The sequence below is a fragment of the Hemiscyllium ocellatum genome, chromosome 12 (genome assembly GCF_020745735.1).
Source record: "Hemiscyllium ocellatum isolate sHemOce1 chromosome 12, sHemOce1.pat.X.cur, whole genome shotgun sequence".
NCBI classification, from domain to species: Eukaryota; Metazoa; Chordata; class Chondrichthyes; order Orectolobiformes; family Hemiscylliidae; genus Hemiscyllium; species Hemiscyllium ocellatum.
In genome coordinates, this window is record NC_083412.1 from 11,076,903 (window position 1) to 11,102,984 (window position 26,082).

At 43.6% G+C, this 26,082-nt stretch overlaps 1 protein-coding gene across 1 annotated transcript in view; it reads right to left on the reverse strand.

The window, feature by feature from the left end:
* Window positions 1–5,200: 5,200 nt before the first annotated feature.
* Window positions 5,201–26,082, reverse strand: part of LOC132820659 (spermine synthase-like) — a 45,878-nt gene continuing 24,996 nt past the window's right edge. Inside the window, exons 6-8 of the mRNA XM_060832875.1 lie at window positions 25,407–25,486; window positions 14,524–14,639; window positions 5,201–5,780 (exon numbers count right to left, since the gene is read on the reverse strand). Coding sequence (XP_060688858.1) covers window positions 5,750–5,780; window positions 14,524–14,639; window positions 25,407–25,486 — 227 coding nt within the window. The 3' untranslated portion in view covers window positions 5,201–5,749. The remainder of the gene's footprint in view (window positions 5,781–14,523; window positions 14,640–25,406; window positions 25,487–26,082) is intronic.

Here is a 26,082-nt window from a genome sequence, read left to right on the forward strand (position 1 = left end):
ACCTTAAAATTATGCCTCCTTGTGATAAGCCATTTCTGCCCTAGGGAAAAAGTCTCTGGCTATCCACTCTATCTATGCTTCTTAATATTAAGTCACCTCTCATCCTTCTTCACTCCAATAAGACAAGTCCTAACTCCCTCAAACTTTCTTCATAAGATATGCCCGCCAGTTCAGGCAGCATCCTAGTAAATCTCCTTTGCACCTTCTATAAAGCTTCCCTATCCTTCCTATAATGAGGTGACCAGAACTGAACACCATATTCCAAGTGTGGTCTAACCAGCTGCTCCAGAGTCTTGTGGCTCTTAAACTCAATCCCCCTGCTAATGAAAGCCAGCATGCCATATGCCTTCTTACCAACCTTATCAATTTGGGTGACAACTTTGAGGGATCTATGGACATGGACCCCAAGATCCCTCTGTTCCTCCACACTGCCAAGAATCCTGCCTTTAACCCTGTAATCTGCATTCAAATTTGACCTTTCAAGTGAATGATTTCACACTTTTCCAGGTTGAACTCCATCTGCCATTTCTCAGCCCAGCTCTGCATCATGTCAATGTCCCGTTGCAACCTACAACAGCCCTCCACACGATCCACAGCTCCACCAACCCACGCAGACATGGGGAGAAGGTGCCAACTCCATACAGTCACTGGAGGTTAGAATTGAACCCGGGTCTCTAGCGCTGAGAGGCAGCAGTACTATCTACTGAGCCACTGTGCTACCCCAAACGTTCTGATTGAATTCAGATTTTCTAAACCCTAAAATGCTAAACCTTAGTAAAAGATTTGAGCATGTTTCCAATAACAGAAATTGACTAACTGGCCTGAAGTTGCCTCCTTACTTGAGTATTGTGTATAGATAAGCAGCTTTCCGACTCTCTGAGACCTATGTAGCATTCACAACTGACTATCTCTGCAATCACTTCCTTTCATCTGCAGAGCATTAAGGCCAAGGGCTTTGTTTTTCTTGTACCTTTACTATAGTGATAGTGATTGTGTTTACATTTCCCCTACTGCTGGTTTTCTACAGATGCCTTTAGTGCCTTCAAGAGGACAGATATAAAGTAAGTGCTGAAACACACTGCCATTTTCTCATTTCTAACCATTCATTCCACAGCCTCTGGCTTTGCTGTTTTCACTTGGAAATATTTGTCGAAGCTATGCCTATTTTTATATTTCTTTCGAGCATGCTCTCATTCTAATTCCTTTTGTTTTGCAAAGCAAATCATGGCTGATTTGGAAAACTTTTCCCAATCTTCACTGCCAGAAACCTCCAAAATATTGTGACTTTTCTGTCAATATCTTACCCTTAACTTTCTTCACAAGAGGCAGTTCTTCATACCCCGAGTCCTTAGGTCTCAGTTAAATACTCCATCCAGTTGTGGTCTAATCAGAGATGGATACAAGTTTAGCTTGTTTCCCCAGTTCTTCTACTCAATAGCTCCTTATGAAGCCGAAGATTGCATGTGCTTTGTTGGTTTCTCTAAACATGCCCCGTTACCTTACAAGCTAAGTGCACAAGAATTATCTTTCTGGAATTAACCCTTTTGCCGGCACGGTGGCACAGTGGTTAGCACTGCTGCCTCACAGCGCCTGAGACCCGGGTTCAATTCCCGACTCAGGCGACTGACTGTGTGGAGTTTGCACGTTCTCCCCGTGTCTGCGTGGGTTTCCTCCGGGTGCTCTGGTTTCCTCCCACAGTCCAAAGATGTGCGGGTCAGGTGAATTGGCCATGCTAAATTGCCCGTAGTGTTAGGTAAGGGGTAAATGTAGGGGTATGAGTGGGTTGTGCTTCGGCGGGTCGGTGTTGACTTGTTGGGCCGAAGAGCCTGTTTCCACACTGTAAGTTTAATCTAATCTAATCATCTGCCTTCAGCTAGGCCTTGGTCACATTCACAGCAATGCACTTGACTGGTCAAGTAGGTGTCTTTATCCTGGATGATGTCAAGCTTCTCGAAGTGTTATTGGAGCTGCACCCTTTCAGACAACTGGGGAGTATTCCTTAACACTCCTGAATGGTGCCTTATAAATGGTGGACAGGGGGTGGGGAGTCAGGATGAGTTACTCACCATGATATTCCTAGTCTCTGACTTGCTCTTGCAGCCAGAGATTATTTATGGTCCAGTTCAGTTTCTGGTCAATGGTAAGCCTCTGGATAACTGATAGTGGGGGAATCCTGTGATAACAATACTAGTGTATGTCAAAGGGCAACACGAGATTCCCTGACTGGAGTTGCTCATTTCCTGGTTCTTACGTTACTCATGTTACCGGTCACTGTCAATTCAGGACTGAATGTTTTCAAGTACTGGTATTTGAGTATTAGAGGAATTCTGAATAGAGATGAGCACTTTGCAATCCACAAACATCCTCACCTTTGGCTTCATGGCAGAAGGTCATGGATGAAGCATGACGGACCCCAGGACACTACTGAGTTACTCCATTAGTATTCTGGGACCAGGAGGCTGACTTCAATAATGAGAACCTTGTTCTTCCATCCTAGATATGACTCCAACTAATGGAGAGCTGTCCCCATGACTGTCACCAACTTCAGGGTTATGGTGGTTCCTTGGCCAAAGCTGGTTCACCTCAGAAACACAGCTCTTGAACTAAAGCGAGGACTGTTGCTGAGTGGCCTTAGTGGAACCCAAACTGAGCATCAATGACCAGGTTACAGGAAGGTGTTCCATAATATCACTCTCAAAGACACCTTCCTCACTTTGCTTGTGGTTCCATTTAGACTAAGGCAGTGATACCTAACACGAGATGGCCAGTAATTCATACGTGTACCCAGCCAACGGTCTGGGATATTTCTTGATCTGTTTTATGGCAATAGCTCTCAGTTGATCAATTGCCACAAGTCAGCTATTTGTTCAAAAGGAAACAAGCCACAGAACCATATTAGTACCCTGATCTATCAAGACACGACCAATCAACACACACCAAGAGTCAGTAGGAAATTGTGACCTTGTTCAATATTGTGAGATTGCCAGATTTGACAGGCTACTCTTTTATTATGTCTTAGAATTCCCAGAGTGTAGACAGCATGCTCGACTTCGGGGAGAAAGTGAGGACTGCAGATGCTGAAGATCAGAGTCAAAAAGTGTGGTGCTGGAAAAAACAGCCAGGCAGGTAGGTAGCATCTGAGGAGCAGGAGAATCAATGTTTCAAGCATAATGCAGAAGAGACAGGATGCCCACTTGTGGGACTTTTCAAAGAACATCTCCTGGACACATGCACCAAACAACCCCACCGCTCCGGTACTGAACATTAATTCCCCCTCCCACTCCGCCAAGGACATGCAAGTCCTGGGCCGCCTCTATCGATAGATTCTAGCCACCTGGAGGAAGGACACCTCATCGTCCACCTTGGTCTCCTCCAATCACATGGGATCAATGTCAAATTCACCAGTTTCCTCAGCTTCCCCACACTCCCATCCCGGATCCAACTCTCCAACTCGGCACCGCCCTCTTGATCTGTCCAACCTGTCCATCTTCCTTCCCACTTATCCCCTCTGCTCCGACCTATCACCATCAACCCCTTCTTCTACCTATCACCTTCCCAGCCACCTCCCTCCTCCCATTTATCTTTCAGCTCCCTTGCCCCCCCCCCCCCCCCCCCCCGCACATTCCTGATGAAGAGCTTATGCTCGAAACATCGACACTCCTGCTCACCGGACACTGCCACACTTAACTTCTACACCAGAGGTAAACTTCACTTGCAGAAAGACAAGGCAAGCAACTTACACAGGGAGATGACAATGAGGAAGATTGCAGTAAGTTATCAGTTTAAACATGTCATGGAAGACTTACAATACTGCAGTTATTTGTTAATGTTCTTTAACGCTCTTTGTTAATGTCGATGTGGACATATGACTAACATGTTAAAGAGAAAACTAAAAGGCATTTTGTGGAGACCTTTATTTTCAGGTTGACTGCACTCCTGTGCATCTTACAGAACTAAACTGCCATTGATAATTCCATTATAAACTCTTGTGCTGCTGCACTTGTTCACAGTTCTACACAGCAGGAGCAGCATTCAGTGCAAGGGTTGTGTTTGTAGTTGCCAATTGTAGTTGTAGTTGACATGCAGAAAGATTTCACAAACATCAAAGTTACCATCATTACCAACCTTTCTCACTTGCTGCTACTTTTTCCAAGACTTGACTATTAGGGAACTAGGACAGTAGCTGACAAATTATACAGATCATGGAAAAGAAATGGGGTACAAAATTCTATTGCTAATAGCATTCAAATCCCATGAAATTTGTATTAAAAGGAAAACCCCTTCTGTAATTCTGACATTGTCCTTCTCAATTATCACGTGAAAGAAATGTGGTCAGTTCTGGTCTGCATGAGGGTGGCAGGGACAGCAATTGAAAAAGAATACTTCCTGACCAATAGCATGACATCGGCTAATAACCACAACGATACCTCTCATTGCAAGCTGTTACCAAGTGGAAAGGATGGCAGCCAATGTTTACTTTGCAGGGACAGCACAGTGAGGCTCCAGGAGAGATGGAGAGCATAAAAGCATGCAGGCTACAGATAAGACTCGTGAAACAACAGTGAATCTCTGACCCACATTCACTGCTAATCGCAGGTCCCACCAAAGGTGGTGTCTCCCAAGTTTATTTGTTCTGACTCCACTTTAATGATGCAGGGAGGGTGGCATTTGATTTACCAGAGCGGTTGGCAGATGCGAAACTAACTGTGGATGGACGCAATACTGTCTTTTATTGTTTTTCTCTCTTTGATTTAAGAGGTCAAAGCCGATCACCTTCTATTCTCTTGGAGCTGAGACCCATCTCCAAAGACTCTCATTCCCATGCCTGCAGATCCATCAATTGTGCATTTTTTAAACAAATTTATGATTAGGATGATGCCGTTGTAACCTGGTGCTCATTCATATTTTAACCAGGATAAACACTGACAGAGGTTGTTTAGTTCTCAGCACTGATACAAATGAAAAACTGTTCCCTTGAGCAGGAAAGAAAACACTTGTTCTGTGATTAATGAATAAATAAATATTGTTCTAATATTAGCAACTTGCCTGGAAAAGTCAAGAAATGTTCACACAGAGAAAGAACAAAATCCAACAATGATTTCCCCCTTTCTTTCAATACTTGAAGTGCTCAACAATTTTCTTGTCATTAGCCATTGCAAAAGGCTACAGTAATAACTTTATGCAGAAATAATAGAACACATTTCAACAGTTGTGTTTATTCCAAAAACACAGCAATAAATTAAAAGAAATTAATATCCAAACTGACTATGGTTGACATAAGAGTATGATACCGCAGACTGAAATATGCAAAGACAAATCCAGAACAAAAAAAAATTAACTGGAATAAATCACCACTAAATACAAAATTGTGAATTCGCTTACCCACCCACCCACAAAAGTAAAAAGATCTCGATTCACATTTACAGTGACATTCAGGAGGTCCAGTGCAGTCACCATTGCTCCTTGCACCTCCACTTCAAATGCAAATGACCAGACACTTAAAAATTCCCTGCAAAATATACAAGTCGCATCTTTCCTGAAAGGAGAAGTTGCATCACAGCACAATGCAAGACACCTCGGCCAGGAGACTTGATTTAAGTACACAGCATTACTTCAGTGAGAAACAGCCTGCATCAGGGTGCAAGTCTAAAAAGCATCATGCAGCACATAGCCCTGCCATCCTTACAATTACCAACTCTATTGATTTTTCATAAAATAACTTGCAACTTTTGATTTGAAAAGGTACGCTCTATTTTTTCCACACTGTGTAGAACACCCATCTGAACAAGGAACTTAAGGAAATCAAACAATTTGAGGTTTACACACTCGACACATTTCTATCAGTAAATATTGAAGACGAAAGACTCCACTTCCAAAAACATTGCCCACATAAAGTTATGATCTGGAGATGCCGGTGTTGGACTGGGGTGTACAACGTTACAAATCTCACACCACCAGGTTATAGTCCATCAGGTTGAATTGGAAGCAGTGCTCGACTACCACCTGATGAAGGAGTGTCGCTCCAAAAGCTAGTGCTTCCAATTAAACCTGTCGGACCTGGTGTTGAGAGATTTTTAACTAACCACATAAAATTAAGCTTTGCAATATTCTGACAAATTATATGAAAGCACGAGATGTACAATGTGTGTTTAGAGCAGTTCTGTGGAGCCTTGTTTGGTCACATGGAATCACTTAGCCATACTGAACCAATGACTTGGGCTTATAGATAATTTCACAAGTATGAAAACATCACAAGGCACGTCACAAAGGAAGAGAAATGGATGGTGAAGCAAGGGAGGTGATTCCTGAATAGATCACCTGAAGATTGACTGAGGAAATAAACAGTACGGAGGAATGTGTTAAAGCAAGAGATGGAGACAAGCTTATGGCCTGTACAGTCGAATATACAGCTGGTAAGGTGAAGGTGGGACAGAGTTTGAGAACTGTGTCCTACGGAGATTACAAAATCAGGATGGGTTCAAGACCAGAAAGCACGTTAAACACCAAGTTCATAATGAAATTGGAGATATTCTGCAAGACCTCAGGTTTTAAAACTTACCTAAAAACCCATCTGGTTTACTAAGAATACCTGCTGTCCTTACCTGGTTCAATCTACACGACTCTAGACTCAAAGACTCTGAACTGTCCTTTAAAATGGCCAAGCTAGCCACTCAGTTTAACTGCGATCAGGAATGGGAGACAAACACTGGCCTTGTCAGCGATGCCTAAAACCAGTGAAAGCAGCAGCAATACAAAAGGGGCGTTTAAAGTGGGTACAGCACACATTTGTTAGGGTGTACATAAATATGAAACATTAAAACTTAAAAACGGGAATTAAAGGCTTATGGCTTGAAATTAGGAGGATTGATCAGCGAGTTTGCTGATGATACAGAAGTTGGGAGGGTGATAAATAGCCTTAGACTACAAGAGCATAAACATAAGCTGATCAGATGGGCGAATCAGTGGCAAATAGAACCCAATCTGAACAAGTGACAGATGATGCACTTGGGCAGAGCAAATATGGCAAGGGAATACATGATGAATGGTCGGTCTCTGGAAGCAATTAGGATCAGAGAGAGCTTGGTGCACATGTACACTAGCCCATTAAAATAGCAGGTCAGGTGATTAAGGCATTAGCTTGCCTTCATGAGCCGAGTGTTTTAGAGCTGGGAGGTTATGCTGGAACTACAGAAACTGTTGGTTAGGTCACAGCTGGAGTACTGTACGCAGCTCTGGAATCCATGTTACAGGAGGGGTGTGACAGCATTGGAGATTTACCAGGATGTTGCATGGACTGCAGAGTTTCAGTTAAGCAGAGAGATTGGTTGTTTTGCTCAGAGCAGAAGGTTGAGAGGGGACACGATTGGTGTGTATAAAATTATAAAGGGGCATAGATAGAACAGGGTTTAGAGTAGGCGTAAGGAAACCATTTTCACCCGGAGGCTGGTGGGAACGTGGAAGGTTAGTACAGGCAGAAACCCTCATCACACTTTAGTAAAGATCCAGACTTGTGAAGCCAAGGTATACAGAACTATGCACCAAGTGCTGGAGTGTGGGATTAGAGAAGTTGTGGCTGCTTTTGACTGTTGTGGGCATGATGGATCAAAGGACCTTTAACCGTGCTGTAGATCTTGACAACTATGTAAGGGTTGGTTTATTTTCATTAGGCTATCCAGACAAGGTGCTGCACATGTCTATAACAATAAAAAAAAGACTGGACAAGTAAAAGGCAGCTACTTTCAGAAATTGAGCAGTTTAGGAAAGAGGAGACATAGATACAAGGTTAAATGCAAGAGACTGACAGCTAGTGAACGCCCTGCACAGGCAGGTGAGGTACCATGGAATTCACTGTACTCATCAGGGGTGGAATGGGCAACATTGAAGATTAGCTTGCATGGGGAGGTGAAGGAAGAGAGATTAAAGGTTTTAGCCTAGATTGTGCAAAGATTCCGAGAAATATTTGCTTGTTAAGATTAAATGCTGGCTAGAAACAAAAAATCTATTCCCTATTTTAGCTTTTATCTATTTTTATGACTGATGGTGTAATGGTTAAATGGAGGGAAGAATTTCACAAATTAGAACAAATTTGGGGAGACAGTCTGACGTGACCTGTGAAAGCCATTCCATTGGCATGCCAAATCAAATAAGGGTGATCTACAACCAAGGCTTCAAATCACTGACAACATGAGCCAAAACTAATAACAAAGATTTTTACAATTTGAAATAAAACAGCTTCATATTAATAGGCTGTTCACTCTTCTGTCATGTTTCAGTCCCCATTCGGATCCAGGGAAGATTTGCAGTGACACAATACTGATGAAACAAATCCAGTAAAACAAATCTTTCAAAAAACTTCAATGGCTTAGGGATAAGTCAAAACAATGTACATGAACATTTAACCGGGCTCCAAACCTAGCAGAGACAACAGAATATCATGTATTACACTTGCAGCATGGCTAAATGACTAAAATAATATAACAATGAATTTCCACCATGTGGAATACAATCAGTTCATTTACTCTATTTTTGTTTATAATCAGAATAACTTTACCTGAAACATCAGGAGCATCTGTGCATTAGTACCATATTCAAAATAAACTGGGTGGGCAGAAACAGGAAAATAGGAAGAATGGATATTCTTTGGGGGGGGGGGGGCACATCATCCAGTAGGGTCTGGCACAGATACCAGAGAGCAAATGGAACCAGGGAATTGGAGGTACTATACGTTCATTACGGGATAACTGGGTGAGAACCTTGGTATATAAACAGGACACAAAGAAGGCAGCGTGTTACATCGGTGCTGTTCTAGTCAGTATACATGTATTTTGACCGACAAAGTAGATGACTGGCCTCTGTCTAAGTTCTTTAATGTCTGGTGTTTCATGGAGGGGAATTAATGTTACAGCAAATATCGACTTGTCTAGATGGTGAATTTGGACAGCCGAATGGTCATTTATTGCCATAATCCAAGGTCAAGCTCTGAAAAGATTTCTTTGAAAAGCTATTTCTCAACTCTTCAGTGCACTAAATTTGCTTCATTGCATGCAGCAACGTCCAGGTTGGAGATAATTAGCAGAGAGTGCTACTCTTAGTTTCGTTCTACAGTATTATGTAGTATTCCAAACACAGAACAGGCCATTCAGCCCTACAGGTGCACATTGCTATTTACAATCTACACAAGCCTCCTCCCACACTACAAGTTTATCTATACTTTTTCAGAGTGTTGCTTTAGAAAGTTAAAAATATTACCCTCTGACTTTTCATTTTATTAACCTGTGTTTACTCAAAGGTTTCTCCTTTAGTAGTAAGTGTAAGCAACTCAAAGCACTTTGTCACAAAGATCAAAGCCACCTACTATATCACAAGGAATGGAAGCCCCTCCAGCCTGTCTCACCATTCAATAAGATCGTGGCTGACCTGACTGTGGCCTTACTTCCACTTTCCTGCCTGGCCCCTGCTTAATCCTCTGCTCCTTTGTCAGGTAGTTATTTAACTAAGAATTGCCTGTGAACAATGGGTGGCACGGTGGCTCAGTGATTCACACTGCTTTCCTCACAGCACCAGTGGCCTGGGTTCGATCCCAGCTTTGGGGTGACTGTCTGTGAGGAGTTTACACATTCTCTACGTGGGTTTCCTCCGGATGCTCTGGTTTCCCACAGTCCAAAGGTGAGGTGGATTGGCCATGCTCAATTAACTATCGTGTTCAGGTTTGGGGCATTAGTCAGGGATAAATATAGGACAGTAGGGGAATGGGTCAGGATGGGTTATTCTTCAGAGAGTCGGCACGGACTCGTTGGGCCAGAGGGGCTGTTTCCACACTGCAGGAATTCAGTGAATGGCCAGCTCTACTGCTCTCCAGGCAAGACAATGTCGAAGACCAATGATGCTCTCAGAAAAGAGATTTCTGTGTTTTAAATGGGCAACACTTAGTTTTATACAGTGTGCCCCTGTTTCAGAGTTCCTCATGAGACAGAAAGCATTCATCCTGCTGTCCTCTCAGAAGTTATCCTTTGGCAAGAACATAAAGCCACACATTAAAAGAGAAATTGCAGAGGGATACTTGTATCACAAGAAGTTAGTATGCAGGTACACCAAGTGAATACAAAGGCAAACTGAATGCACAACCACCTGATGAAGGAGCAGCACTCCGAAAGCTGGTGCTTCCAAATAAACCTGTCGGACTATAACCTAGTGTTGTGAGAGTTTTAAAACTGAATGCTGATCTTTAAAACCAGATGGAGTATAAAAGTAGTGGTGCTTTAGTGCAACTGGTGAGACCACGCGGTGTACAGTTTTGGCCCCATGACTTCATACTTACATTTGAAGGAATTCAGAGAAAGTTTTATTATGCTGGTTATGGGGATTATCTTAGTGGGAAAAGTTGAGTTTTTAGTATTCATTGACATTTAGAAGAACAGGCAGTAATCTATATGAAGTGGAAGGTTCTGCAGGGGGGTTGACAGGATAGATGTTGACAGTACATTTCCCTCAACGGAGTATTGTAGAATCTGGGGGGCAAAGATTAGAAACAAGGGGTCTTCCGTTAAAATAGAAATAGAGTTCTCTCAGAGGATCGTTAATCTTTGAAATTCTTTTCCCCACAGAGCAACAGAGGCCACGACACTGACTTTATTCAAGACTGAATAGGATAGATTTTTGAGGGTGATGAGCAGCAGGCTGGATAGTGAGTATAGGCCACAAGTATACCAGCCATGATCAGACGGAATGGTAGAGGTGTGGGTGACCTACCCTTGTTCCCTTTTATGACCCTATAAGCTTAAACTCCATTTCCTCTCTGACAACTATCTGAACTTAAGCCAAACCATTTGCAACCTCGCTGTGGCTCTTTATTTCCCAGTGAACTCTCAGCCACATATCCGTTTCCATCGCCGCCTCATTTTGAAGTATCATTCAAGTCTGATCCTGCCTCAGCTCATCTGTTGCTGAAATCCTCATTCCTTTCCTTACTATAACAGTTCCAATGCTCCTCTGGTCAGTCTCCCATTTAACATAAGTGTGCATTCATCCACAACTCTGCTGGCTGACACTTCACTCCCAGGTGTCCATTCACTTGCTGATCTATACTGGCTCCCAGCTCAATTCTGCCTTAACACAAGCCCTTATCCATTTTTTCCAAATCATTCAGTGCCCTTGTGCCTTACTGTCTAACCTCCTCCAGCAGTACAAACCTTCAAAATCTTTGCACGCTAATTCTGACCCCTTAAGCACCTTGGATTGTAATTGTCCCACCAATGGCAGGCAAATCTCTTTGCTGCTCTCTATTTAACTAAGCCTTTGACCACATGTCTTGACATCTCCTGGTGTGGCTCAACGTTAAAAATTTAATTTATACTGCTCGAGTGTTACAGAGCATTTCATAACAATTAAAAAGGTGATATGTAAATTATATTGTCACTGTTAGTGAAGTGATGCCTGCAACAATCCTTGTCGAATAACCATCACTTCCCTCCTTGCACCAGTCTGAGTGTCTACTTTTAACATCTTTCACCTCTTTCCTAACTAGTTTCGCAATCCACTCCATAGCTTATTTCAATTCTACATGTTCTGACCTCCATCAAATCTTGGTCAAGCATAACCTTTGCTTTTGTTGTGGCTGTGACATTTTCAGTCGCTCATCTTTCTTTTCAGTTCCATCTGCAGGCACGGATTCTTTTTATTCCTAGCACCAAATTTAAATTAATCAGTCTCGGGTCCCCTCGGCCTGTTTTGACACTCCTTTCCAAATATAGTAATGCCAGTATTGCAATAAAGTATTATGTTTCAGCACTCATTTCCAGCTCACCTCAGAACTTATACTAATGGGAAACCTTATAAAAAGGTATCTAGCACCATCAAGGTCAACTTTGTCTTCAGGTGGCACTAATTCTCTGCTTAATCTTTCTTTTTCAAATAGATAATAGCTCTGATATCGCTTCTCTAACCTCTGAAAATGGTTGGTTGTAATCCATCAGGATCAAGGCTTCATTGTAAAATTAGTTGGGTTATAAATACCTACTGTCATCTCATCTTAAATTTCCTCTCATGTGCTTTGATCTTTTTAATGTCTTGCCAAAACAAGCCAGCCTCCTGTAATAATACAAATGTTAATTATTTAATAGACCTGGCATTTTGAGCTGAGGGCTTTTAACAGGCGTACTCCACTTCACAGTTTTGCTGTTTGAGTCTGACACTCTCCAGGTCGTCCAGGACAAAGACGTTTGCTTGAATTGCACCGTCCACTGCCTTCAACATTCACTCCCTGCACTAAATGATACACAGTGGCAGCTGTGTATACCATGTACAAAATGCAGTGCAGTTAACTCACCAAGAGACAGCAGCTTTAAACCCACTGCCTGTACTATCAAGGAGGACAAGGCCAGCAGATAGGAGGGAACCACCACCTGCAAGTTCCCTTCCAAGCCACTCACTGTCCTGACGAGGAAATAGATCACTGTTGCTACAGTGTCACTGGGTCAAAAATTCTGAAACGGCCTTAGCAGCACTGTGTGCATCTACTGCCCAAGGATGGCAGCAACACTACGTGGCAGCTCACTGTCCCCTTTGAAGGCAATCATGGAAGCTGGTTTAACTCTCAACACCCACACACAATGAAAAGCTATCTACAGACTTCTTGACAATTCAACTGAGTTTTGGTTGGCTTATGTCTCCAGCATTTTGTTAACCACCTACTGTCATCCTCTTTGCTTACTGTATGCTTTTTAGGATTCAATTTTGTCCTTACTTACATGCCACAACTGGGATGTACAACAAAAACTGTAATTGCGAGGGACACCCACACACTGTGCAAATATAAATTTTTAAAAACCTGCCATGGCTAGTTTCTTTTTGTTCTTCAGAGGAATATTGTTCTGTTTTCCTGATGTAGATGCTTCCGACTATCGCCACCCATTTGCGAAAATGCTTGGTTTTTGCCAGCTCTATTCTCACCTTTTAAAAATCATACTCTGTCCAATTTTTCTTTTTCACTCTGGACTTGATTATTTTAAGCTCTCAATCTACATGCCAAGATTACGATGTTATGATTGCTATTGCTAGGGTGCTCCCCATTGCTAGTCAGTTCTTTAGACAGTTGTCTGCTCTTCTGTTCTGATCAGCTCTACAAGCCTTCAATAATTAGCTCTAATTCTGTCATCACTGCTACAAATTTTGCAACATAAGATTTCATTATAATAATTTTATGTAAAACTACACAAGCGGGCAATTGTATCACCCTTACCTCTAAAGCTGTAAAGCAATGTGTCTAATAATTTGCACTTATGCCAGTGGCACAGTCAAATACCTCAAAACACTTCAGTGGAAGAGTAAACAAGATCTAATACAACTTCAAATAAGGAGCTATTGCAACAAAGTGGTGCACTCTGAGGAGCATCTTAAGGGAGAAGTAAATAGATTTAAGGGCGGCACGGTGGCTCAGTGGTTAGCACTGCTGCCTCACAGCAACATGGTCCCAGGTTCGATTCCAGCCTCGGGTGACGTCTGTATGGAGTTAGCACATTCTCCCAGTGTCTGCGTGGGTTTCCTCTGGGTGCTCCAGTTGCCTCCCACAATCCAAGGGTGTGCACAGGTTAGGTGAATTGGCCATGCTAAATTACCCTTGGTGTTCTAAGTTAGATGTATGAGTCTGGGGTAAATGTAGGGGAATGGGTCAGGATGGGATACTCTTAAAAAGTTTAATACAAAATGGGACGACACAGTGGCTCAGCAGTTAGCACTGCTGCCTCACAGCACCAGGGACCCGGGCTCATTTCCACCCTCGGGCGACTGTGTGGAGTTTGCACATTCTCCCCGTGTCTGCGTGGGTTTCCTCCAGATGCTCTGGTTTCCTCCCACAGTCCAAAGATGTGCAGGCCAGGTGAACTGGCCATGCTAAATTGCCCGTAGTGTTCATAGAGGTTAGGTGCCTTAGTCAGGGGTAAATATAGGGGAGGGGAATGGGTCTGGGTGGGTTACTGTTCGGAGGGTCGGTGTGGATTTGTTGGGCCGAAGGGTCTGTAGGGATTCTATATAAAAAAAGACATACAGGTTCGTACAGGGAACCTCGGAGCTCAAGACCAAAGCAAGTGGAGGCATTGTTGTCAATGCTGAGGTGATGGAAGTTAGAAGAATGCAGCAAAAGGCCAAAAGTTAAAGGGAAGCAGAGTTTTCAGAGGAATGTAGAGCTAGATAAGAGTACAGCAGAGCGGGAAGAACAAGGCCAAGGAAGGATTTGAATAGAAGGATAAGAATTTCAAAGTCAATGAGCTATTAAACTGGGTCACAATTCATTACCTCTAATTTAGGAGCACCGTGCAGTCAAACTTCTGTCAAGTTAAAATCAAAACAGAAGTTGTGTGTTTCCAAAGATGTATTGCCCTTAAGCTCCACTCAATGCTGGGGGATATCAAAATACTGGGGAATTCCCTACACGGCAATACTAATCTAGGCAGCGCAGCTATTTAAAAAGGAATCTAACATTTAAATTACTCCCAAAGCAACTGCATCACAGAGCAGGGAAAAGGATACAATTCTGCGTAAGACGGAACACATACAACTTTCTTTGAATATTCCACAGGGCAGTAGAGTTTGTTCAGCTGCTGTTCATACATCGCTAGTGCGTCTGTCAAGTTTGCACAGTTACCCTAGAGGACAAAAGGACAGTGAAGATATTAGGCAATTTCGTTCAGGAGCATTTTTTTTTAAAACCACACTCAGAATTCATAAGATGTCAAGTTTCAGATTTTTTATTGGAGGTTACTGACCTAAATCAGAAGATTTATCATCTAGAGACGGGCAGCAAAACTTCAGAACTCACAAGGCAGGCAATTTGAAATGACTCAACTACTAAACAACGAACTTAATGCTGGCAGTTCTCCATCCAGTCATACCAACCACTGATGTTAGCTCCAGCTTGAAATCTCGAGGGAAAATGCTGTCTGCAAATATACAACTGGCTAATCCAGAGGCTTAACATCTTAGAATACATGTACCAAAAATGTGATGTATGTATGAGAAATAATTGTGCTAGTGCACAACTTTACACAAGTTAATGAATTTATATTGCACAGAAGTCTTCGCATTTGAAACTTTAGCTCCATTTTCTTCCCCACAAATGTTGCCAGACCAAGTGTGTTTCTCCAGTATTGCTTTCTTTCACATTACAGAACTGTTTCAATTATCATGCAGGATATTTACATCAATAGACCAATATCAAATTCTGTATTACCACAATGCAGTTCTGTCATTTTATTTTATTCTGAGACTTGCACATCACTTGCAAGGCCAGTAATCATTACCTACTCCTAAATGCCCTCAGGTTGGTGGTGAGCGACTATCTCGGACGAGTGCACTTGTGCATTGCCAGTACTTCAGTGGTATCAGGACATAGGGAGTTCCAGGAATTTGACTCCGTGACGATGACAATTCGACATGGTTCAAGGCACTGTGGCACTGTCCCTACTTCTTAGCTAGGACTTCCAAGTCACACTTCAGACTGGTTTAGATGGTGGGGAGGCAAAAGGTGAGTTATTCAAGACAGAACTCCCAGTCTTTGACCTGTTATTGTAGTAACAGTATTTGTGACAGATAATACAGTTTGGTTTGTGGGCAATTAGTTGATTCTGGAGATTTAGCAATGGTAAACACTGAATATTAAGGCACAGGGAGGGGCTGAGGAGGAGATAAGATGAGATCATTAGATTCCACATGTAGGTTTGCTCGCTGAGCTGGAAGGTTCATTTTCAGATGTTTCTGTCACCATACTAGGTAACATCTTCAGTGAGCCTCCGGATGAAGAACTGGTGATGCAGCCCGCTTTCTACATGTGCGTTTGAGTTTCCTTGGGTTGGTGATGTCATTTCCTGTGGTGACAACATTTCCTGTGATTTTTTTCTCTGGGGGTGATAAATGGGATCCAACTGGAACTCTATCAACAAACACATTGACTTGGATCCCATTCACCACCCCCTGAGAAAAAGAACAGGAAATGACCAACCAAGAAAACCCAAATACTTAAATAGAAAGGGGGCTACACCACCAGTGCTTCACCCAGAGGCTCACTGAAGATGTTACCGAGAATGGTGACGAAACATCTGAAAACAAACCTTCTAGCTCAATGAGTAAACCTACATCCAGAACCTCAACCTGAGCTACAAATCTTCTCAAAACTCCCTATCATTAGATTCTCTGTCATTGGAGATCATCATTATATGGCACCTACAGAGCATGAAAATTAATTGCTGCTAATCAACCGATGCCTTGATATTGGTCAGGTCTTGCTGTATGTGGACATGGACTCTGTCAGTATCTAAGCAGTTCTGAATGATGATCACAGCACAGCAAAACTCTCCACTTCAGGTGTTATGCGTGTGTGGCAGTCACTCGTCCAACAATTGAAGGTGATTGGATAGGGCGATATGCTGAGGAAGTCCTCCAGATGACTGTCTTCTAACAACCACAACCATTTCCATCTGACTTCAACAGTTTTCCCAAAATTCCCACTGACTTCAATTTTACTGGGGTTTCGGGATACTCAGCTTTTTCAAAAGCCAGGAACAGCGAACGAACCTCAACCTATGGAGTTTCTAGATCATGTTCAGACCAGGGCCGTGATGACAATGCCCAGGTGTAAGCTGCTGATCCATCCAACTATACACAGCTGTGATGCCACACATACAATGGAGGATGCTCTCGCTGTGTAGACGGGCTGTAAGATAATCGCTGCTTCATCACCAGCACAGACAGATGCACCTTTGACGGGTAGACTGGCGAGGACAAAACTCAAGCAGATTTGCCCATTTTGGTTTTCTGACCATCTGCACCAGGTCCAGCATGATGTTGCCAGCTCAGTCAGTAATGGTGCCACCATGTCACTTTGGGTGATGTGCACTAATGTCCGCCAGAAGTCAAGGTAGACATCGGTACCAATGACATAGGTAGGGAAAGGGATGAGGACCTGAAAAGAGAATATAGGGAGTTAGGCTGGAAGTTAGAAGGCAGGACAAGCAGAGTAGTAACCCTAGGATTGCTACCAGTGCCATGGGCTGGTGAGGCTAGGAACAGAGAGCGAGTGCAGCTGAACACATGGCTGCAGAGCTGGTGTAGGAGGGAGGACTCATATGTGGATGGATTAGGATATCTTCTGGGGAAGGTGGGACCCGTACAAGAAGGATGGGTTGCACCTGAACTGGAGGGGCACCAATGCCCCGAACGGGAGGTTTACTAGAGCCCTTCGGGAGGGTTTCACCTAGATTGGCCAGGGGTGGGAAGCAGATGATGGAGTATGTAGCAAACAGCCAGATCCAGTCAGCACAGAGTCTGAGAGAAGGGAATAGGCACTTGACAGGGCAAAGATGCAAGCAGTGTGATGGATTGAATGGTGTCTATTTTAATGCAAGTAGTATCAGGAATAAGGATGATGAACACAGAGCATGGATTAGTACTTGGAACTATGATGTTGTGGCCATTACAGAGACTTGGACATCACAGGGGCAGGAATGGTTGATAGATGTGCCAGGGTTTAAATGCTTCAAAAGGAATGGGGGTGAGGTAAAAGATTTGTCTACAGAGTCAGTATGAGTGGAAGTCAGAAACAGGAAAGGAGTTTCTACAGGCGCTCCAGTAGCAACAGAGACACCGAAGAGCAGATTGGGAGACAGAGTTTGGAAAGATGCAGAAGTATCAGAGTTGTCGTCATGGGGAACTGGAACTTCCCTAATATTGATTGGAACCTCCTTCGTGCAAATAACTTGGATGGTGCAGATTTTGTCAGGTGTGTCTAGGAAGGATTCCTGATGCAATATGTAGATAGGCCAATTAGAGGGGAGGCCATATTGGATTTGGTGCTTGGCGAACCATGCTAGGTGTCAGGTCTCTCAGTGGAAGAGCATTTTGGTGATCGTGATCTCAACTCCCTGACTTTAACTATACTCATGGAGAGGGGTAGGAGCAGACGGTATGGGAAAGTATTTAATTGGGGAGGGGCATTACAATGCTATTGGGCAGGAACTGGGGCACCTAAATTGGGCACAGATGTTCTCAGGGAAATGCATGACAGAAATGTGGAGATTGTTAAGGGAGTAATTACTGATAGTGCTGGAGAGGTTTGTCCCACTGAGGCAAGGAAGGGATGGTCGGATGAAGGAACCTTGGGTGACAAGGGATGTGGAACATCCAGTCAAAAGGAAGAAGGAAGCTTATTTAAAAGTTGAGGAAGCAAGGATCAGACAGGACTCGAGAGTGTTACAAGGTAGCCAGGAAGGAACTGAAGAATGGACTTAAGTGAGCTAGAAGGAGGCATGAAGAAATCTGGGCAGGTAGGATTAAGGAAAACCATAAGGCATTCTACACGTACGTGAGGAACAAGAGGATGGGCAGAGTGAGGGTAGGGCCAATCAGGGAGAGTGAAGGGAACTTTTGCCTGGGGTTAGAGGAGGTAGGAGAGGTCCTGAATGTATACTTTGCTTCAGTATTCACTATTGAGAGGGACCTCGATGTTTACAAGAACAGAGTGTTACAGACTGATATGCTCAAACAGGTTGATGTTAAGGAGAATCTGCTGAAAATTTTGAAATTCATGAAGATAGATAGGTCTCCTGGCCCAGATGGGATATACCCAAGGTTACTACAGGAAGCAAGGGAAGAGAGTGCTGCACCTTTGGCGATGATCATATTGTCCTCACTGTCCACTGGAGTGGTGCCAGATGATAGGTTGTCTGTTCAAGAAAGGGAGTAGGGACAATCCTGGGAATTACACACCAGTCAGTCTCACGTCAGTGATGGGTGAAGTATTGGAGAGGATTCTAAGAGACAGAATTTATGATTACTTAGAAAACCATAGTTTGATTAGAGATAGCCAGCACGGTTTGAGGGGGGCAGGTCATGCCTCACAAGCCTTATTGAAAACTTTGAGGATGTAACTAAACACGTTGATGAAAGTCGAGCAGTAGATGTGGTCTACATGGAATTTAGCACAATGTTTGATAAGATTCCCCATGGTAGGCTCATTCAGAAAGTAAGGAGGTATGGGATACAGGGAAATCTGGCTGTTTGGATACAGAATTGGCTGGCCCAAAGACGACAGAGGGTGGTGGCAGATGGAAAGTATTCAGCCTGGAGCTCGGTAACTAATGGTTTTCCGCAGCGATTGGTTCTGGGACTCTCTGCTCCTGGTGATTTTTATAAAAGACTTGGATGAGGATGTGAAAGGGTGGGTTAGTGAATTTGTCAATGATGCGAAGGTTGGAGGAGTGGTGGATAGCTTCACCAACCAGTGGTAGGCTGTTGTAGGTTGCAATGGGACATTGACAGGATGCAGAACTGGGCTGGGAAGTGGCAGATGAAAATGTGTGAAATCATTCACTTTGGAAGGTTGAATTTGAATGCAGAATTCTTGGCAGTGTAGAGGAACAGAGGGATCTTGGGGTCCATTTCCATAGATCCCTCAAAGTTGTCACCCAAGTTGATAGGGCTGTTAAGGCAGTGTATGATGTGCTGCCTTACATTAGCAGGGGGATTGAGTTTAAGAGCCATGAGGTTATGCTGTAGCTCTAGAGCGCCCTGGTTAGACCACACTTGGAATATTGTGTTCAGCTCTGGTCACCACATTATTGGAAGGATGTGGAAGCTTTACAGAGGTGCAGAGGAGATTTATGAGGATGCTGCCTGGACTGGAGGGCATGTCTCATGAAGAAAGGTTGAGAGAGAATTGGCTTTTCTCATTGGAGAGAAGAAGGATGAGAGGTGACTTAGTAGAGGTGAACAAGATGTTGAGAGGCATAGAGAATGTATAGCAAGAGACTTTTTCCCAGGGCGGAAATGGCTATCATGAAGGGGCTTAATTTTAAGGTGATTGGAGGAAGGTTTCAGGGAGATGTCAGAGGTAGGTGCTTTACACAGTGTGGGGTGAGTATGTGGAATGCACTGCCAGCGGTGGTAGGTGAGTCAGATACATTAGGGACATTTAAGCGACTTTGGATAAGCACATGGAAGATATATTAGTCCGAGTTCCATCTCAGAGTACTGTCAGTGCTTTCTCCAAGTCGTGTTTAACACAGAGGAGTAACTGGTCCATCAGTTCAGAGGTGCAGTTGGTGATCTTCAGCAAGACGTTTGCCAGTCCACATATCCTGCCAAGATGACTCCAAAACTCTCATTTCCTTGAGTACTCCAAGGCCCCTTCCTCCTGACTGTGAACTATCCCTGGCATTCTATAACTCCTGTCTGATTTGTGCTCAGTCCTGATTACCCAGAACACCATGCTTCTGTAATATAATCAGGAGTCTTCTCCCCATTGCACAGACCCTTTCACCCGTCTCCAGTGACGCTCCTGCACCCTGATCCCTCCCTCTAGGTTTTACCAACAGCTCATCCCTTTATTGAGAACTGATGTAACATTGGCCACCTTCATTGCTTTGCCTCCCTCCCCCATTTGAAACGGTCATCCTGTGAACTTGTTGCCCCGATTCTCTGTCAACCTTGCCCTCTATTAACAAAAATAAAACATTTTCCAGTCGCTTTCAGTTCTGAAGCGTCACACTGGACTCATGGCATAAACCGTCTCTCTCTCCACATATGCTACCACTTGAGTTTCTCTCGCACTTTGTTTTTACACAGAGTGGATGCTGGGTCACCCAGCACACTGTGGTTCTGTGTTATAATCAATGTCAGATTGTCTAGTACTTTGCTCCAGTTCTCTCGTCGTTAGTGTTGCTGTCAAGTAAATACTGATGACCCAGCACTCATTATGCAGAAGGTGGTAGAGACAGACCTTTCAAAGCAACAGTGCACATAACTGATTTGCTTGTTCGGCCTCATTACAGGGCATTGAGCAAGTAACACTGGAACAAGACAGACGGGCAGGGGTGTGGAAGGGCCCAGCACCAAAGAACATTCATGAATCAAGTCAGTCATTACATCACAGGACAGCTTAATGAGTTTCTTCCTGGTGCCTGTCCACAGGTTACCAGATGTATGGAATTCAGTTTTACAACGTTCCCTGATGGGATTTGAACTCAATCCACTGTTATTGAGTTTGGCAGCGTACATGAGGCAGACCAAGCAGCAAGGCAACTGGGTTCTATTTATTACAGCTTGTTTTTTTTGAAGACTTATGGACCTCTTTCTGACAATGTTACAACACTCTCAAAGATTTGGTCTTTCTTTTAATGCGACCATCTGTTCACAGACTGAGTTCTTACATTGCAGCTCAGATTCAACCAGATACAAAGGGACTCTGTGTAAGGCTCTACCCTCCTGTTCCGCCAGTCAGAAAGCCGAGTGTGGAGGTCAATGTGTCTGAACTCTCAGTATCCCTGCTTCACTGATCAGAACATCAGTCACACTGCACATCTCCACTGCATCAGGGAAACAGCCAACATAATCAAAGATCCCTCCCACCATGGTTATACTCCTTTCCATCCTCTTCAGTCAGGCAGAAGTTTGAAAACACGTACCAAGACAGTTAAGGACAGCTTCTTCCCCGCTATTATGAAGAGACCTCTAATATTAAGGTTGATCTTTGTCTGCACCTTCTGTTGCTTTAACACTATATTCTGCATCCTGTTCTATTACCCCGACATGCATAAGGTACGATTTGCTTGGGTAGCATGCAAAACAGTACTTTTCACTGTGTCTCAGCACATGTGACAACAGTAAATCAAGACAAATCAGGATATGGACCCCCTGCATCTAATTCCCCAACCCACACACCTCACACGCAAGAGGCCACAGAATGAGCACTGCCATGTGAAAGTCACCCTACAGTCATAGAATCCCACAGTGGTGGAAACAGGCCATTTGTCCAACATGAGATGAAAAATGTGATGCTGGAAAAGTGCAGCAGGTCAGGCAGCATCCAAGGAGCAGGAGAACCGACGTTTCGGGCATGAGCCCTTCTTCAGGACATTTGTCCAACATGTCCACACCGACCCTCCGAACAGCAGCCTACTCAGACCCACTCCACTATCCCATTACTCTCCATTTCCCCTGACTGATGCACCTGACCTACACATCCCTGAACACTCTGGGCAATTTAGCATGGCCAATTCACTTGACCTGCACATCTTTGGTTTGTGGAAGGAAGCTGGAGCATCCGGAGGAAACCCATGCAGACACGAGGAGAATGTGCAAACTACACACAGACAGACGCCTGAGGCTGGAATCGAACCCAGGTCCCTGGCGCTGTGAGGCAGCAGGGCTAACCACTGAGCCACTGTGCTGCCCTGACTACCACACAATCATACCACAGCTTCTCACCTCTTTACACTCATGTAGAAATTCCATCTGTTACCAGGAATGCCATCCAACACTGAAGGCTGGACATAACCTTAACATTCAGAAAGAAATTTAAAGTTTCTTTTCTCTGCTCGTTGATGGAATGTGGTAGTCTATCGTCAGGCCTGCATTTATTGTCCATTCCCAATTGCCCAGACAGTAGGCAAGGGTTGACCACACTGCTGTGGGGCTGTAGTTCAGACCAGGTCATGATGGCAGATTTCCATTCCAAAAGGACATTAGTGATTTTTAACAACAAACAACTGTTGTCATTAGGCTAGTGTCACAGGGATCTGCAGCATGGAAACAGATCCTTCAGTCTAACTAGTCCATGCTGCCTGTGTTCCCAAAGTGAACTAGTCCTACTTGCCTGGGTTTGGTCTACATCCTGCTAAACCTTTCCTATTCACATACTTATTCAAATGTCTTTTTAACATTGGATGCGAGCAGAGTTACATCACTTCATCCCACAGATAAACCACATGGTGCAAAATAAAAGTTGTCCTTCATGTAATTTAAAAATCTTTCTTCTCTTCCCTAAAAATAAGCCGCCAAGTTTTGGACTCCCCTACCCTGGGGAAACGACCTTGGCAATTCATGCTATCTATCCCCCACATAATTTTATAAACTTGAAGATCACCCCGCAACCTCCTACGCTCCAGTGGAAAAAAGGCTGAGCCTATCCAGCCTATTTTTATAACACAAGCCCTCCATTCCCAGCAACATCCTGGTACATCTTTTCTGAACCCTCTCCAATTTAATAATATCCTTGTTATAGCAAGGCAATCAGGTTTTGATCCATTATTTTTTTTTAAAAACTGAATTCAAATTTCAGCTTCTGCCTTGGCAGGATTTGAACTCATGTGCTTCGAACATTAGCCTTGGCTTCTGGATTACTAGTGCAGTGACATGACCATGATGCCAGCGTTACCCATGGTGCAACACACACTCATGATCAAATCTAAAAATGGGATGAGAGGGACTGCTGACCGCATAAATTAATACAGTCTCAGACTAGCAGATCTGTCTTTGCTCATAACAGCACATCAGGCATTTAATTCAGTATTTTTAATTCAGTGGACACAGCCACTCCTGCAGGCTATTCCCAGACATACCATGTAAATGTGATTTGGACTTTTTTTTATACATAAAGCTGGATTTGTCTCAACAAGGACTGTTGCAATACCTCTTTAAAGATGTCCCAGCTAATTAAGTATTTTTGAAAGGTAGTCTCTGACATACTGCAGGAAGCAAAGCTCCATAAACCACAACAAGATAATCAGACGTTGCCCTGTTCTTCTTCTTAAATAACATAATGCAATCTTTTACATTCAAGCAGGTAGCAAGGCCTTCATTTTCATAAAAGTTTGCAAATAGAAGATGAATTTGAAAAGTTAGAAATTAATGTATATGACTGCCACCATGCATCGACAAACATACCAAGACATGAAGGCACACACAACTACAAATTATACACAGAGTGCTCTGATCAGTTGGTTGGAAACCACAAGTTGTCATCTTCTTCAAAACTGCTATACATGGGCAGCTCACCACCTGGTGCACACTATCTGTATTGCCTCCACAGAGCACACAGTGAAAGAAAACCACTGCACAAAGTTAATCCAACCCAGTTTGTATACTCTGTTGATGAATATCATGCAAGGACTGACTCTCAGGACAGCATTAAAAAAACAAAAGAAATCAGGTGATTTGCCTTTCAATCCTGCAAGTCTCTCCTTCCATCTTCTCTCATGATAGCTAACTGAAGCGAGAAGCCGTGTTTCACCAAACAAACTGCTACTTCAATCAAAATAGAAACTACTGTGCACTACCCTCAATTAAAATTACTCACCACTAGGACCAGATACACATCAGAATCATAGCCTCACTAAAACTGCAGACAATGCAGTCCATGCATCAGTATCAATGTTTGACTATTAAATAGTATGGGGGTAAGAGAAGCATAGAGATACTAATGATAACTCTTTGGATATAAAAATTAAACTAATTTGACAATTGAAAATGATTAAAAGGAAGAACTCCGTTCCAGTGCCCAGTCTTTACACTTTTGAACGCATTAGAGTACAATCCCTACAGTGGGCCATTTGGCCCAACAAGTCCACACCGACCTTCCAACCCAGTATCCCACCCAGACCCATTCCCCTGCATTTACCCCTGACTAATGCACCTAAGACTATGGGCAATTTAGCATGGCCAATTGACTTGACCTGCACATTTTTGGTGCTGTGGGAAGAAACCAACACAGACACGGGGAGAATGTGCAAACTCCACACAGACAATCGCCCGATGCTGGAATTGAACCTGGCTCCCTGGCCCTGTGAGGCAGCAGTGCTAACCACTAAGCCACCGTGCCGTATTATGGTGGTGTGTCATGAGCTGCCCACTCTATAACATGTGGTGGCACTTTCCCAATTAAAGCAACTGGCAGAACAGGCTAAGCTGGGAACCTGACAGGGTTTCGAGTTTCGATTTTGGGTGCAAGACGCACCATACTCAAGACTGGCTCTCCAAACAGTGTCAATCTGCCTGCTGCAAGGGAGCCAATTTTAAATAACTGAAAACACCACAGGCCTACTTGCACCCACAGACTAAGTTTTCAAAGCCTCCATGAAGGTTTGCCAAGTGAAAATTAATGAAAACACAACATACTGAATTGACCCTGGAGGACAGAGAGCCAACTGTTGGGGCAGGGCTGGCTCTGGTGCGGCCGGTTTTTAAAACCGGTGCAAACAGCACGGAAACCAGGTCTGCAATTCCGGTCACACCACTGTCCCACTGAAGAAACAGACATAAGCAATTGGAACCTCCAGTCCTATGTCGCCAGCATGGGTAAAATATAACCATTCTTGATGAAGGGCTTTTACCCGAAACGCCGATTTCGCTGCTCCTTGGATGCTGCCTGAACTGCTGTGCTCTTCCAGCACCACTGATCCAAAATATAGTCATCCCAGCTGGAGAACTAACCTACTCTCCAAGACACAAAACAACATCACACAGACAGTAACATCCCTCCCCAAGATGCGCTGTTCATAAATACCAGGCTCAATGGTCAAGTCCTCATTCTTACCATCGCTATGATCAGTACACCATGGAAAAATGTAAGAGTGGCCCCCTACCTGTGTAAAATACTTCCCTGTGGGTTTCAAAACCTTCACAGCAAGGTCAAGAATAAGTCGCAGGAAATCCCACGTTGATTCTGAGATCAGAAGGAAAAAGACACGTTACAAAGCAGCAAGTTTATTATTAAACGTCCAACTGAATTGGGTTTATGAAAACATAATTAAAGAGGTGAAAACAAAACAAAAGCCAATATTATTAATCTCAAGTTCTGATCCCTAGCCACTGAGACAAATCTTCTCCACTGGCCTCTACTCAACCTGAACAAGACCATCTCAGCGTCTTTTTCAATGGTTCAGCTTTTGCCTCAGATTTGACCAATGAGCAAGACCTCTGACTTCCACCATCATGCTATCGGCTGCTGAAACCCTCTTCTATGCATTCGCTACCTCTAAGCTGGACGACTGCAATGAACTCCAGACCAGCTGCTATCTTTGCTTCTCTAAACACATCTGCCCAGTCCTAAACCACACTGAGTCCAGTTCTCCTGTTATCCCGTGCTCGCTGAACGTTAGCTCCAGGTCCAGTATGATTGTCAAATCCACGCCTGAATTTCCAAATCCCTCTGCTGCTTTCATTTTAATTCACACTGGCTCACTCATCATTGCTATTCTTATGATTTTTTTTAATACTTAAATTCACAGGATATGGATGTCAATTGGCAGGCCAGCACAG